This window comes from Mustela erminea, chromosome 2 (genome assembly GCF_009829155.1).
Source record: "Mustela erminea isolate mMusErm1 chromosome 2, mMusErm1.Pri, whole genome shotgun sequence".
Taxonomy (NCBI): domain Eukaryota; kingdom Metazoa; phylum Chordata; class Mammalia; order Carnivora; family Mustelidae; genus Mustela; species Mustela erminea.
In genome coordinates this window covers 94,172,227-94,188,632 of record NC_045615.1, presented here as the reverse complement: position 1 = coordinate 94,188,632, position 16,406 = coordinate 94,172,227, and the positions used below count along the sequence as shown (strand labels likewise).

At 46.1% G+C, this 16,406-nt stretch overlaps 1 protein-coding gene across 2 annotated transcripts in view; it reads left to right on the top strand.

The window, feature by feature from the left end:
- The first annotated feature begins 11,870 nt into the window (after window positions 1–11,870).
- The window catches only part of MAML3 (mastermind like transcriptional coactivator 3), a 402,671-nt gene continuing 398,135 nt past the window's right edge, over window positions 11,871–16,406 (top strand). For both annotated transcript variants that reach the window (XM_032333458.1, XM_032333457.1), the window contains exon 1: window positions 11,871–12,498. In XM_032333458.1, coding sequence (XP_032189349.1) covers window positions 12,028–12,498 — 471 coding nt within the window. In that variant the 5' untranslated portion in view covers window positions 11,871–12,027. The remainder of the gene's footprint in view (window positions 12,499–16,406) is intronic.

Genomic DNA, 16,406 nt, shown 5'->3' with positions numbered 1-16,406 from the left:
ATGTGATCAGTAATTATTAACTATGATTACATCAAAAGCTTTTTGTTTCCTTCAATGTATGGAAAGAAATTCATCAGCAAATAGGTATTGAGTGCCTCCTTGCATGCCAGCCTCTGCTCCACGTGCAGAAGATACAGGAGCAAGGCAATTGTCTGGTTTCATAGGCCTCGCATTCTAGGAGGAGACTCAGAAGATAAAATAAGATGCACTATATGTCTGCTGGTGAGACATGCCTCAAAGAAGAGTAAGAGGACGGAGGGAAGTGGTGGAGAAGATCATTTCATACAGGGTGGCAGGGAAGGTCTGAGGGACATACCTAAAGGAAATGAGGCAGGACCTTATGGAGATCTGGGAATTGAGTGTTTTAACAGAGGGAATTCTGGCCTATTAAAAGAAAGAAGAAGAAGAAGAAAAATAAGAAAACAGACAAAGAGGCAAGGAAACAGAGTGAACGGGGCGGGGGGGTAGAAGACCAAGCCAGTAAGGTAGCAGGGGCAGTCAGATCCTGCAGGGGTCTTCAAGTCATGAAGAGGACAGTGGCTTTTACCCCAAATCAGATGGGGACCATTAGTGGGTTTTGAGCAGAGGCTGGCTGATGGTGTAGCTTCAGTCCCAAGGCCAGCCGCTCAAGACCCAGGAAGGGCTAATGTGCTTCAGTCCAAATGTAAAGGCAGGAAAAAATCCAGCATTCCAGTGTGAAGGCTGGAGAGATTCTCTCTTGCTTACAGGGGGGCCAGCCTTTTGTTTTAGTCAGGACTTCAACTGATTGGATGAGGCCCACCCACCCTGGGGAGGATAATCTGCTTTACTGTCCATTGATTTAAATGTTAATTGTATCCAGGGGCACCTGGGTGGTTCAGTGCGTTAAGGTTAAGCATCTCCCTTTGGCTCAGTCATGATCCTAGGGTCCTGGGATGGAGTCCTGCATGGGGCTTCCTGCTCAGCAAGGAGACTGCTTCTCCCTCTGCCTCTGCCCCTCCCCCCACCCCTGCTCCTGCTCTCTCTCTCAAATAAATGAATATAATCTTCAAAAAAAAAAAAAAAAAGTTAATTGTATCCAAAAAGGCTCTCAAAGGAACACCCCAAGTGATGTTTAGTCAAATATCTGGGAACCTTAAGGCCTAGTCAAGTTGATACACAAAATTAAACAATATAGAGAAGGAGCATATTTGGGGAGGAGAACAAGAGTTTTGCTTTGAACATGTGAAGTTAGAGATATTTAATAGACCTCAGAGGAGAGGTGTGGTCAGCAATTGGGTGTAGAGACCAGTGTCCTTGAGGTATTGTATTTTCCTTTTCTGTTGTATATCACGTACACAATCTTGATATGAAATTCCTTGTGTTAACATTGACTTTAATTGACTCTGGCCTAGTTATTAAGAGTAAACTGCTAATTTACTGACAGTTATGTAGCTATATCCAAAAACTTATTCCTTAAGACATCATGGCTTCTTACTTTTTTGAAACTTCACCTTTGCTGGTTCATCTTTCTGGATGTACTCTCCTGATCTGTCCACCTGGAAAATACCTTTTTCAGATTCATGAGATGGTATACCACCTCCTCCCTGAATCTTCCTGAATCATTTAGGCAAACTTCAAATGATAGACCCTCCCACTATTGCTTCTCTTCAGATTCTCTCTCTTTTTCTTTCTTCCTTTCTCTATTTTTCTTTTTTTTCTAGAAAATAGAAAGTTTTCATTTTCTCTCTCTAGTATATATACGCATATAACCAAAGCAATAAAGAAAATAATAAATGATAGGAAAACTCACCTAAAATACCAATAATAATATTTAACTGATTTTAAGAGTTTGCTACATTTATTTACCCCAAATTACATAATTTTATAAAATAAGAGTATTCTTGTAACTTGTTTCATAGCCTGCTTTTTTTAATCAACAATATGTCATGACCATCTTTTAATGTCAATCAATTAGCTACATGACTCATTTTAACAGTTGCTTATTTGAGTGTATGGATATAATATACTTAATTTATCTCATTTCCCAATGAGGGTTTCAGTTGTTTTTGCTTATTTTTTTCTATATTAAGTAATGCAATGATTCATAAGTAGCTTTACAAAAGTCTTTTAAATTATTGCATGTATTTCATTATTTGGATATAATATAGTTTGTTTAGCCAGTCCCTAACTAATGGATGTTTTGGTGATACCCCCCCACCCCCGACCACACACACACAGTGGAAAGAATGGAAGGGAGGAGGGGAGAAAAGAAGGAAAATGTAGGAAAAGGGAGAATTATTGGTTCATATCCAGGACAGAAGAGGGGCCATGAGGGCTATCTCTGTTTCTTGGCTCTAGTTTTCCTTTGGGTTTGCTTTATGTTCAAAGAGACTTTGTCCATGTTATATCAGAGCTCACCCCAGGCAGCTCCAAGTTTGTATTATCCTTAACTTCCAACATCATCTCTGAAGGAGAGACTGCTCCTTTTCTGGTGGTTTCAGCAAAATTCCCAGAGACAGCTTTAACTGGACCAGCCTCAGTCACATGTCCGTCTTTGAATCAATCAGCGTGGTCAAGAGGAAAGTGAGTCCGGTGACCAACATGGTCCTAGAGCCAGAAGGGGGATTCTGTCTCCCCTTCCATCGGCAAACTTCATGGGCTGAGAATGTAGGTAAGAGGGTTTTGAAAAGGTATAGTGTTCTGTTACCAGACGACATAGGTATGGTAATTGAGAAGCCCAAAACAATACTTAAGGTGGATTAACATGGTTAAAAGACAAAACAAAACCAGTACTTTTTGTAAGGAAAAAAAAAAAAGTTTTTAATGACTACAAATCTGTATAACATCAACCTGCAAAATGTCCATGGTTGGAAATTTATTTTAACCAACAGATGCCACACTGTTTCTATTTTAAGGTTGGGTGACTCCTGCCTCTTGCCAATCAGCCTTGTCTCCTTGTCTTTTTGCAACATCTGTCAGTTACTCATCCATGGATGGTGAGCAGAGCTGGATCAATGAACTTCCACTGTCCTGGGCAGACATTACTTCATCTCTGTGCCAGGTCCGTTCCTTATGGCAGCTGAGCTATTACAGACATTTTTACTTCTCCCACGCTGAAGATTTTCTCTAACAGAGAATTGGCAGGAGGGGATACAGAAGAAGTGAGGGGCATTGTAGCCAAAGCTGAGACCTTTGTTTTGCATCTCATGGGAGATTATTAGAGAACTAATACACGATCCTCAAATTGTCACATTGTACCTTAAATTATTTTCTAGTCACATCAAAGGCCAGCATTTAATCTGAAGCATGACTATCCTAAGGCATATGAATGACCTGGTGGGCTAATCATTTGATAGCCCTTGAAATCACTTTATTTGGCATTTAGGAGAAACAGAGGGTACCAGAAAAGCCTCCACCACCAGTAGCTGTCTCCTCTCCTTTGTCCAAAACTTGCATGCCCCACTCAGTAGGACAAAACCCTTGTGATAACAAGGCACACCCTATTAGCACGGAGATTATCAACTATTTACCTTTGCATGATTCCAGGGTCTTGAAAACTCCACCCCATCACTATTCCAGGCAGATAATTCAAGTGTTCCTTCTGAACATGCATAGTACTCCCCAGCTGGAGTTCTGGAAAATAGTTTTCTCCATCTTATAACACACTTCGTTGGGTCATTCTTAAGCCTGCCCAGCTCAGAGAAACGTATAGGAATTTGAAGAAGCTGGTATTGAGCAAGTGGATCATCAAACTTTGGAGCCAAAGTTAACTGATTCAGAACCACTGTGAACCAGGGTTTAGTGACGAGAAGAGAATGAAATGATGGTACGTACAGGGTTGGAGGGTGAGGACTGGCTGGTAGAGGGAGGGAAAGTTTGCCAGCAAAAACAGGATGAAATGTAGAACTATTTTCAAACCCTTTTTAGCTGTGGAACCTTTTTTCCAAGGAAATTTTACTCCAATTTTGAAAAGAGGGCAATTGGGTTAAAGAATAGCCAAGACGCAATTGTTCCTCCCTCAAACATACAGCAAGCAGCCCCTGAGGCCCTCTGAGGGAATTCTCAGGGCTCAACAGGGCTTAAAAACCGCTGACCTAGACTGTCTACTAGAGTAACACTGAAGAATGTAGTTTGCTCAGAGACAAACTGATGCTGCCTAGGCTCTGTTCCAACGTTAAAAGGGGATAACAGCTAAGGCACAGACAATATCAAACCATTAAACAGGTAGCTTTGCATGATTTTCCATCAGACGACAAAAGTGATGCTTTGTGTTCTTAAACTATTCTATCATACTGACTTTTACTGCCTGGATGGCACGTAGAGGATGGTAAACCTTTCCTTAATATCAGCTGTAATTCCAACTAAGCTTGGGTTCATTGTTTCTTCCAGTCCCCTTCTTACTAGATTAACCTGACAGACATTTTCCTATCCCTCCCTCAAGCTCTGGTCCATCAAGAGCTGACTAGACTTCTCTCATGTCAGCCTATTGTATGATTTACATTTCCAGCTTCCCTGGAGAGGAAGAGGTTTCTGTTCAAGTATGCCTCCCTTGCACCTATCACAGGACTTGCCAATAGTCAATAAATATTTGCTGAATGGATGACAAGAGCAGAGACACAATGGCCACAAGCCCTGCAGAACAACAAAACAACACAAAGGGGAATCCGGACAGATGCGGAAGACAGGGGCTTGAGAACGGATTTGAAAACAAGTTACGAAAACTCTTTAAGACTTCATTTTTCTCAACCATAAAATGGGAATCATAATACGGTGAAGTTACATTTTTCTCAGGCATCTAGTTTGCAATTATCTTAAAACCCTTGCATTATCCATTAAGTAAAGTAAGTATGCATGATTTGGTATATCCCTCTACTGACTCTCAGCAACTTCAAAAGAGTCCCCCTCCCTCTGCTGTTTATTTTTCAGTACAGATGAAGTAGCTGTACTACACACACACACCACGTGAGAGCATATAGTTGCATTCATGATAAAGGCACATTTGGGCCAACTCTGGTTGAGTTGAGCAACTCTTCTAGAGTTGCTGGGATCATTAGGCTGGTGAATGTATGAAAAAAGCCTGGCCTAATATCTGGGCCATGGGTGCACAATTAATGTGAGCCCCTACCCCATGCATCATGATGGAACAGCAGGGGTCTGTGAGAGAATCTGTAAGGGGCTGGCTTGACCCTCATCTGCCTCTCTTCGACCCCCACATCCCTCCAAGCCAATTTACAGAAAACTCAAACCCTGAAGAACAGCATTTTGAAAAATAGATCACATCATACTGTGATTGTCTTAGATTGCATCCAAATGGTTCTTCTAAAATGGCAGCACAGTATTCCTCTCCTCTGGGACAACTCTCCAGGTCTGGTCACAAGTCCCTTTCCAGTTTTGTAACTTTGGTAAATTGTGAACCATTCGCTCTTTCCCAAACACTCACTCCCCAAACACTGTTGCAGAGCTTTGTCCTGGCCCGGCCAGGTACTAGGTCCAAAGACTAATAAAACACAAGTGAGAGATAAACAAGTAAATAGACAGCTGTGAGTACAATGTGATCGTGTAAGTGCCAAGACAGGGCAATGCTCACGCTTCTCAGAGCACCGAGGAAGGGACTGACCCAGAACAGAAGCCGAGAGAAAAACAGGCAGAGACAGCATTCTGGAAGGAAGGCTCCTGAGCTGAGTGCCTTCTAAACTGCAGCAACAGGCCTCTGCTAAAGTGAGATGTGGGTAAAACACAGTAACTTTAGTTTCATTGAAGTGTAGATCATTAAAATTTGAAGGACTCTAAGGAACCTATTTCCATGTTGTGTTCCTTCCATAGTGTGTGCTCTGGGGTCAGACTCTCTGGGTTCGAATTCCCATTCTGCACCTTTAATCTGTGGGGAGTAGCTTGGAGAAAGTTCCTTAAGCTCTCAGTGCCTCAGTTTCTTCATTAAAGAAGAGAGGGGAAAATAATAGAACCTGGAACAGAGCCAGTTTTCAATAAATGTTGACCAATTAAAATTAAATCTTGTACTACTGCTGATCACCACAAATGCTTACAAGAAAGTACAATTACTCAGTTCTTTCTTTGTTAAATATGTTTCTTAAGTTAACAGTTTTTCTGCTGATAGGCCTTCAATAAATATAAGATTTTATAAACATTTCCCCTAATCTCAAAAGTCTTCAACATCTTACATAAAAGCCAGACCTTGTTCAAGACAGATGCCTTATTCTATCAAATTATTTAGCCCCGAGAGTAGAGGTATATATATGTGCAACGCAATGAAAGAGTTTTAAAAATTTTGTCTGCCATGGACTTTAGGTAACCTTTCTCCTAATAACCATAAAACTATTATACGCATACTAAAATACATGAATAAGAAAATAAACCCCATTAATTCATATTTCTCTCAAAATTTATGACATGGTCTGGAGCTTAGTAAACCCTGTCTTAATACAAAGTGAAAATTTATAATGTAAACAGGGTCTTGCTAGAAATCTTTAAATACTTAAGGAAACATTCTTTGAAACACCCCTACTCTGTGAGGTATGTCACCTATATACAATTGGTTTACTAGGTGGAAAGAGCTCATTAAAATAACTCCACGAGGCCAGTAATTGTTAGACTAGACAGAGCACATGCTTCAAAAATAATGAAACTCTATATCTTTAAAGCTATTACATAATTAAGATTTTCAGTTAAATAAAGCTGACTTTTCCCCCTAATAAGGAGGCTTTTTTATGTAGAGATAGATATTACTATAACATACTTGAAGTGCTGATGCTAAGAAGGACTAGTCACATTCACCGTTCTGGGATTTGTGCCTTTGTGTTGCTACTTCCTGACTACTCCAAGGTCAGAACTCAGCACACCCTGGAAGGGTGGGGAAGGGCCTTGAGCCCAGGGTGTTGGAGATTCTGGCAGAGCAGATGGTAAGGGGAACGCAGTCTTTGTCAGAGGCTGCCTGCCCAGGTAATCACTGTGAACTTAAGTGGATTTGGAACTATCTTTGATTTTTACTCTCTCCTACACAGAGCTTTCTCTAATATGTTTCGTTTTGTGAAACATATCAGGATTTGGGCATTACTAGGTTAAACACAGCTAAACATGTTTTGCTGCAAGGTTTCTTGTGGTCTTCTATGTGGTCGTGAATCTCTGAGAGAGATACAATACCATCTTCTAAATGTACTTGGCTCAGAAGACTTCCTGGTGAAACATCTTGTAAGACCAGGTTCTTCAGAAACATACTCTAGAAAACACTCTATTAACACATCTATTGCATTGCCAAAGTCAAAAGCATGAATCAGCTTTAATCCTTTCAATGCAAGCATTATCACCAGGATAGCGTCTAAACTTCTGGATGGCCTTGCACAACCTGGATCCTGCTGACCTCCCCAGCCTCGGCCTCATTTCTCAGCACAACCTCCCACACTCCTGCTCCTGTGAGGGAGTCACTGGAGGACTTGCTGGAACAGATCTGGGCCTTGTTCTAGCTGTTTCTTAGCTCCCCACGGCGTACCCCACACCCCCAACTGTTGCTTGGCTTACTTCTGCCCAGTTTTTGGAATGAGTTCTGGGGGAGACTTCTTAGGTCCCCATACATGCACTCAAAGCCTCCTTTATGTGTTCCCAAACCCACTTCCTATAAGTCCCATCATTGCATCTCCTGCTCTGAGCCTCATTGGTCATCACTAGGTAGGTTTGGACTCCACACTACTCTGCTGTCTTACCAGTGCTTAACACAGGTATCTGACACACAGAAAGGCCAAACCTATATTTGTGAAACTGTTGATATGATAGCTCTTGCTAGACAGTTGATGGCACACCCCACTAATGCTAGTAATTTAGGACCACCATGACCCACTCTGTGGGCTTATATAAAGGCGTGCTTACCTTTAGATGGGCAGCAGAGTACTGTTTCATGGCACAGTAACAAAGAGTTCTATTGATCCACATCAAGAGGGAAGCAGAAGTGGCACATATACTGGAGTTTCTACACAAGGACCTCTTCTTCGACACGGAGACACTGGACCCTAACAGATGGACATGGGAGGATGATGCAGAATTGGCCTAAAGAAAAGGGAATCTGGTTCAACTCCTTACAACTGCCAACTGTGGCTCAGGGCCAGTGCCTCAGGACAACCTGGTACAGGTATTTATTCATCATGTCCTTTTTGGTATCCAGAGAGATATCATCAAAGTCTGGGGAGGCAGCCACATCATTTCTTTCTCATCATTGCTATGGCATCTCAGATTTCTTTGCTATTCTGGACCAATAGCACTGATGAGGTGTCCGTAGCTCCCATATGGAAGTTTTGCTTCCTAGCAGGCACAAAGAGAAGATGAAGACGGTCATGCTATCAGAGTGTGTGGTAGGGAGAAGGGACAAAAATGGCTTCCCCAGAACTTGGACTTCTCTTGACTTTCAAGGAGTTCTACAGGATGGTGATCAACAAAGCTGGAAACCTTGTGGCAGTATGTCACGGGAGTCTAGAAGTAACCAGTATGAAAGCTTCTGTTTCTTCTAAGGTCACTGGAGCAGATTAAGATCTCTAATTCAGCATGACTTGACTATGTTGCTCAAGACTCAAGTCTCATTCACTTCCTGTTTCTTTCTTCTAATCAGCCAGCACAATTAGGATGGGGTTTCTGGCCTCAAAGATGTCACAGTGGAATACTGCACAGGTCGTTTTCCTCAAAGACTCTTCCCCCATTGCTCATGACGCCACTTCGCAGTCCTCTCTGTCCCTACGTTTCAGTCTTGGAGCTTGTGGCTGCCATTCCCACCATCTTGATAAGATGGCAGATGGGTGCCTCTGTCTGGGTATGTGTGTATGTTAGTGTGTATACATACACCCATGAGGAGTCAACCTTTCTTTTTTGTATAGTCCACTCATGCACTAAACTGGAGCAGCAAACTATGCTGTCGTTGTGCAAAAATAGCTCCATTTGTCATTGGGGAGCTCTGGGCTAAAGCCACAAAGTGTACTCCTCCACCTGTTGGTCTCCCAAAGGAAAGGATGCAAATTCTTGTGTATTTTTGGTTTCCCTTCAGGATGGGAGAGGTAAACAGCTTGATAGGAATGCATATTGCTGTTACTGTTGTCATTTTTTTCCCCAGAATTGACAAATTCTCAATGAAAAAATAAATGCTCAGTCACAGGAAAAAGCTAGCATTAGAACTCAGGTTTCAGAACTGAAGACCCAGTACTCAAGACCCTCAAACTTTTTGCCTCTACTAGTCTTCAAAGGGTGATGTACATGCTTGGTGGGGGAAGGAATAAGAATTAAAGTGTGGTGAAGAGAGAAGAGAGTGAATGCAGAGTCATAGCTTCCTTTCTGCAATGAAGCTATGTGTTTCCCAAATTAATAGAGACATTATTTAGTTAATATGTAAATAAGACAAAGCCTGTTTTGTGATGTCATTTTCTTAATAATTTTCTCTGTGTTTTTAGAATCTGTACTTTTTGCTATAGAACTAATTCAGTTAAACTTTCTAACAGACTTGAAGGAAGGGCCGTTATGATACAGAAAAAGTTCTATGTCAACTAAGTAGCCCTCTGAGATGGTACGGCAGCCTCAACGAAACATACTCTCACATTGGTTTCACTCCTTAAAGGTAATCTCACACTACACCAATCCATATTTTGCTGCCCATTTTACCATATAAACCAGTGGATGTTACAGATATAGTTTACCATATAGGCCTGATTAATTGAAGAAAAATATAGCTTCTTATTGCTGACATTATGAGGTTAGAAATAGCATCCTATGCTAATCTGCAATGCCAAGAAATGAAGATGGTTTAAATCAGATCTCATGACTAATGCATGAGATCCAAAGTTCTTTTATTCCTGGCTATTTTAGAAAACTGGGGTGTATTTTTACCCTAAAAACTAATTCTATAAGATTTATTGAGATAATACAAAGTGCCTTATTATTAATAGCTCACAATCAAGATTTTGAACTACTGATGATCACAGAAATCCTGTTTCTCCATTTAAATTTCTTAAAAAATTATGTATATGCAATTAAGTCCAGGCTCAAGGATATTATATTTGACCCTTAGTTTTGTTTTGTTTTTGATATTCAATATCTGGAAAGATAAAGGAAAGTTTAGATTGCTTTCTGTGGTAGTTATTCCATTTTAATTGTACTTATTGTGCATTTGCTTAAGCAGAAAGAAATATAACTAGCAATAAGGTAAGCCTGTTATTTTTGCTTGTTTTTGTTTTGGTCATGACAAACTGTGAAATGCTGTGTTTTTCTTATAGTTCTAGTCCATGAAATCTGCAATCTTTCCACTTGATTTACGAAGGACCCTTAATTACTGCTGTCATTAGCACCTAGTGTTCAAAACAGTCTGTTAAAATGTACTGTTAGTCTCACCTCCAAGTCCCTGCTTGCTTTATTTTAATTTTTTCCAAGGGTAAGTAAAACAATAATTGCCTTAATAACAACAATCATGTACAGTGAATTAAATAAAATTCCTAGTTTTTTGGTGCCTATTTCTTTTTGTTCAGAATTCGGCATCTGTGTGTTAAGACTGGCTTAGAGTTTGAACAAGTGTCCATAAGCAGGGTTATTACTAGCAAAGACTTACTACCTGGGTTCTAAAAACGATTCACTCATTTGTCTTTTTCTTTCCACATGGGTAGGGATGAGAGACAACTGCTGTGAAGCTTCAATGTTTCTGCCTGGTCATGCACAGTTCTGCAATATAATGCATAAATGTATAACAACAACTTGGGCATGCATGATGCCTCCTTGGAATAAGGAAATCTAGCCAGGCGCGTTCACGCGGCCATCTTCGCGCGCGCGCGCGCATACACACACACACACACACACACACACACGCTCTCTGACACAGACACGCGCAGACACAGGCGCGCGCGCGCACACACACACACACACACACACACACACACACAGGTCAAAAGTTGATTCATTCCCGAGATCCCCCAGAATCTTTTCTTTTTCTCTCTTCTGGCAGCTCGGCTTCCTGTCAGGGTAGTAGTGAGGTTGGGGGCGTGGAGGGGCGGGGAGGGCGAGGCGAGGGAGGCGGGAGCCGGGTGCCGGTGCGTGCCGCGCCCGCTCCTGCCGGGTGAGAGTCCGGGCCGGGTTTTGCGCCGGGTCCCCCGGCTTGTCTCACGGCCTCCAGCCGCCGCCGCTGCCGTGTTTACTGAGCTCGCGCGTCCTGATATCACTCCGCTGGCATGGAGGAGGAGGAGGAGGTGGAGGAGCGAGAGGAGGAGGAGGAGGCGGCGGCGGTGGCGGCGGCGGCGGCGGCGGCGGCGGCGAGCAGTTGATCATTGTGATGGTGGCAGGAGCAGCGGCGGCAGCGGCAGCCCAGCCGAGCGTTAGGGGCTGCTCTCCGCGCGGCGTTTTGCAAAGGACTTCACCGATCTACTTTTGCAGTCGCCTCGGACTGTCCATGTGTTTACTTCCCCCAGCCCGAGGATTCGATATCTAGGTTCCTGTGAAATGCAACTGAGCAGCCAAAGTACTTTGAGAACACGGGGCGGCATAAACACCAAAACTTTTTTGTGGAAGGAAAATGCAATAAGCAAGCTTGCCGTTTTCCGATGCGGTGTGGAGTGAGTGTGTGTCGCGCGTGTCCGCACTGGAGGCATATGCTTGTGTGTGTACATGGGGTGTATTTTTCGGTACGTAGGGAGAAAATGCTTGCCAACCACCGGAAATCTCCTGGAATTTATTAGAAAATAATGGATTATAAAAAGAAGGCAGGAGAGGAGCGGATCTCCCCTTGAGTTGCAACCCGATTTGCTGCTGGCTCAGTTTGTTGTGATTCTTTTTGTTGATAGGTGTCTGATGGTATTCTGATAACACCCCCCTTTTTTCCCCTCGAGCTTTACAGTTTAAAAAAAGGAAACAAAAAAACCCACCCCAAAATCTCTCCCCCTTTTTTTTTTCGCCCCGTCGGGATCGCTGTTTCCATCCATGTGCTTGCGTCTCCCCCGCGTTCCACTTAAACTATTTTAATTCTTGGACCCAAGGAGGAGGCTGATAGGGGGGTGGATAAAAAAAAGTTCTTCCAAAATAGTGTGCCCGGGGAGCAGGATGGGGGATTTCGCAGCCCCCGCTGCTGCCGCGAATGGCAGTAGTATTTGCATCAACAGTAGCCTGAACAGCAGCCTCGGCGGGGCCGGGATCGGTGTGAATAATACTCCCAATAGTACTCCCGCTGCTCCGAGTAGCAATCACCCCGCTGCCGGCTGCGGCGGCGGCGGCTCCGGGGGCCCCGGCGGCGGCTCGGCGGCCGTCCCCAAGCACAGCACCGTGGTGGAGCGGCTCCGCCAGCGCATCGAGGGCTGCCGGCGGCACCACGTCAACTGCGAGAACAGGTATCAGCAGGCTCAGGTGGAGCAGCTGGAGCTGGAGCGCCGGGACACCGTGAGCCTCTACCAGCGGACTCTGGAGCAGAGGGCCAAGAAATCGGGCGCCGGCACGGGCAAGCAGCAGCACCCGAGCAAACCCCAGCAAGATGCGGAGGCTGCCTCGGCGGAGCAGAGGAACCACACGCTGATCATGGTGAGGGCGCACTGGCACCAGGCGTGGGGCGCGCGCGTGGTGGGGGGGCGTGGAGCTTCTTACATGGGGGGAACGGGTGTCTGATTTAGACGGTGGCGAGATGGGCTGAAACCGAAGGGTTAACATTAACTTTTCTGAGGGAAAAGCTGCCGTCGTCGCTACCTGTTAATCTGTCAGGGTTGTCAGATTTGGGGAAGAGGGGGCGAGAGGGGAGAAGCCAGTCACGACTGCGAGGGGCGGAGGGAGCCTGGGGGAGCGTCGGAGTGAGGCACTGGAAAAGTTTCCCCCCCTCTCCCTTTCTCAGATATGGATTTGAGAGTGAACCCAGAGTTGAAACCTCGCTCCTCCTCTTCACGACTCCCCACCCCACCCCTCGCGGCGCAGCTTCGCCTTCCCAGACCCGTCCCCCTTCGCCCACCCCTCTCAGCACATCCGCCGGGTGCAGGGAGAAATTGATGCTTGTCGCAGATTCTGGGCGGGCACCAGGCCCTCAATCCCTGGGGGGAGGTGGGGGGAAGGGAGAGGCTCTCGCCTCCTCTCCCTAGCTCACCCCCTTTGGGCTGAGAAAGTCTGAGAGTTTTGTGAATGAACTTTGAAGTGAGTGAGAAGCGGGCGAGGGTGGCTGGCTGCGCGCGCGCGCGTTCCTGGGTGCGCGCGCGGATGCGGGGCGCGGGTGCGCGCTCTCGCCGCTGGAGCCCCGAGACTAGTCGGCAGGTGGAGCGGCTGGGAGGATACGGGGTGGGGGTGCGGGGAGGGGAAGCCGCTCGGCGCGTGTAGTAGGGGAGAGCTACACCCCCGGCGCGCGCCCAGGGTCCCGACCACGCAGCCCTGTTGGGGATTCTTCCTCCTTCTCCTTCTAAACTTGCTTGCACCGAGCCTGCTTCCACCTCCACCCCGCTCCCCACGAACTTTCCAAGCCGGTCCTATAAGCCCGGAGGAGTGGAAGGTAGCAGTCAGGCGAAAGAGGCTTAAATGGCTGGGTGGGTGGGTTCGAGGTAGATGAGCAGCCAATGGCTTAACTTCTCGGAGAGGAAGGGGCAGTTCCCACCCCCTAACCCTGAGGGTAGAATCCTTTCTCTTATCTCCTCTCTCCGGTTCTTTTGCTTTCCTTTCTGGGGTCGGGGAGGGGTGGGGGGAGGCCGGAAGCTTGGGAAAGGTGTCTGCGGCCCCTTCCCCCACCGCGCCGCCGGGTTTAGGGCTGCGCGTGTGTGCCGGGTGGGCCGGGCTGTGGGAATCCAGGAGCGCAGCACGGCGCGCGGGCTCTCGTTCCCTTTGCAGGCTGCCCCTCGATCGGCGGCGCAAGGCCCGGCGCGGGCGGGCCCCTCAGCATATGCGGTTTATAAATCGCGCACACCCGGGGTCTGGTAGTCCTCGGCGCCACGGGTGGTGCGGGTGCCGCCGCGGGCTTTCGCCCCGCACTCCGGCCGGCGCTCCGTGACAAAGAGCCGGCGAGGGGGAGGGGGAGAGGAGAGGCCGCAGCGCCCGCTCCCCACCCTCTCCACCTCCCCCCACCCCGCACGTGAAGAGGAACAATTTGTTTATCTTGGGCTTCAAGAATCCTTCCCTCCTCCCAGTTCTCGGAGGCCGCCCAGCCCCTCCTTCTCCCCACCCTCCTCGGCGCGATCCTGCCCAGTCCCGCCGGCTGCACCTTCCCTCCTCCCCCTCCTCTTCCTCCTCCCACATCCCTCCAGCCCGCCTTCTCCTCCCTCTCGGTGCGCGGTCGTGGGGGAGGGAGCGGGAGGCGCTTTGTCCGCCTGGCGGCCCGGCTCTACCTCGGAGGCCGCCCGGCTGGGAGGGGCGCTGCGCCCCGCGGCCCTGCCCCCTTCGCCCGGGCCGCCCGGGCCGCCTGAGACCCGCGCGCCCCACACTCTCCAGCCCCGGATCCTGTCCCGAGCGCGCAAAGAAGAGGCGGACTCTGTTTTAAGGAAGAGCGTCTGTCACCGAAGTCGGGGAGGGAGGTTCTGGCTTTACAAACAGGAAGCCGAAAGCCACGGACACACTGTAGCTTTTCTGATTGTACCCGGGGGCGGGGCCAGAGCTGCATCTCGACTGTAGCTCGCGTGCCCTTCTCCTACCTATTTCTCTCCCAGTCCGCGTGCTTTCCCTCTCCCCGCCCCCCTCGCGCCCTTCCGCAGATCGGGAGACTCACTTTGTGAACCTAAGACGAAGTAGAATTTGAAAGGCACTGAGAATTTCATGCCTGCCAGCTCCACGCCCTCTTTTCATGTGTTTGTACACCCCACACGCACGAATTGCGTAAAAATAGCCCCCCCCCCCCCCGGTGAGGCTCCAGAATCTCAGCACCACGCAATTTCTCCCGACCTTTGGGGATGGAGGACTGCGGTGGCGTTACCTCGCCAGCTGGGCAACGCTGGAACAAAAGCCAGTGCCCTTTCTGGTGCCCAGTCGCTTTTGATCGCTGGAGAGAGCAGTAGAGTTAGCAGCCAGAAAGTTTTCGTGTTTGGATTTAGGTTCTCTCGAGGGTGCCCTATGGGCCTTCGGAGGGGGAGAGGGAGGACTCGGGGTGTGCGCCCCAGGTTATAATGCGCCCGCAGGTGGAAGGAAATCAAAGATCCTGGCATTACCTCTGTAAGGAGGTGGCGAGCTCAAGCCAGAGCTTACTTTTGGAAATGCAAAGACAATGCTTACTTGAATGGAGGAGACTTAACCTGTAAATGTCATAGTGAATCCCACCTTAGCAAGTTAACAACAGACTTGAAAAATGATTGCCTGAAAAATAGCATTTGTCTGTCAATTTTGTGACAATAATTTAGCCCATTGATTAAATTGAGGTAAATGCCAAGGCTATGTACAGAACAGTATATTCTAGCTTCAACTGTATTTCACATATACATCTCCCATTGATATCAGTGGGAAGTAAGTGTGATGCGTGTAATGAAAATAAACAGACTTAATTCTTAAGCAAAGAGTTGCATGTAAATTCTATGTACCACAAAAAGGAAAGAAAATAACATCATTCTTGATAAGCTATTTTTTCTTTAAAAATAACTAGTTTAAAAATTCACACTGTCTGTCCCTTGAAAGAGTGCTGTAACTTAGTCTAGGTATGAGATAAAATCTTGGAAGCAGACGTTACAAAAAATATGTTGATCTTCATTTTCTTGAATTAGCTGCTGGATTATAGTGGGGCTCTGGTCGGGGCACAGAACAATTACATTTAGTTCTCAGATTGGGCTATCTGGGAAATCCCAAAGAAAAGCAATAATCAAGCAGAGCCAAATAATAATAATGGTGATGCTAAAAATAAAGATGAGTAGGATTCTTTTCTGTTTTATTGCTATTGTTTATCTTCTTAGGGCCAATATGTCCAAAGTACTAATTATTGATTAGTTCTCTTTCTGCCTGGTTTGGTTAAGAAGGCAGTCTCATCAGTTCTTTACCTCTTTTGATTTTTCTTATACATTTATAAGCATAGTCATGAATAACAAAAAACAAGCAAACAAAAGGCAGTGTGGGTGAGGTGAAATAGAAATCTTCCTTGGTTCCAAGCTGCTGGAAGGAGCCTAGGTTTTGTGTGGATTCCTAATAGCCCTGTCTGTTAGGAGAGCAGGGAGCTGGAAAAGGCCTTGGTTTGAAGCTACAGTATCTCAAGTGAAAGGTAATTTCTGGACATGTAGTCAGTTGAATGATCATCACCCATTCCCCCCAACACTTGCATTTTGTTTATATACACTTGTCCCTCAAGGAGTTGTTGGTGAGAGCTGTTCATTTCAGGTGTTCTCAGGTGAAAAGTTTCCTTTTCTTCAAATAGTTTTAATTATTGGTGGAAACAAGAGACCTTGTTCATTCTCTGCACTTGGAGCTGAAGGCCTGGTTAAAATTCCAAGGTAAACTCCAATTGACATAAATCCATTTTCAGAGAGGAGCACATTGACTTGACAGAGGTT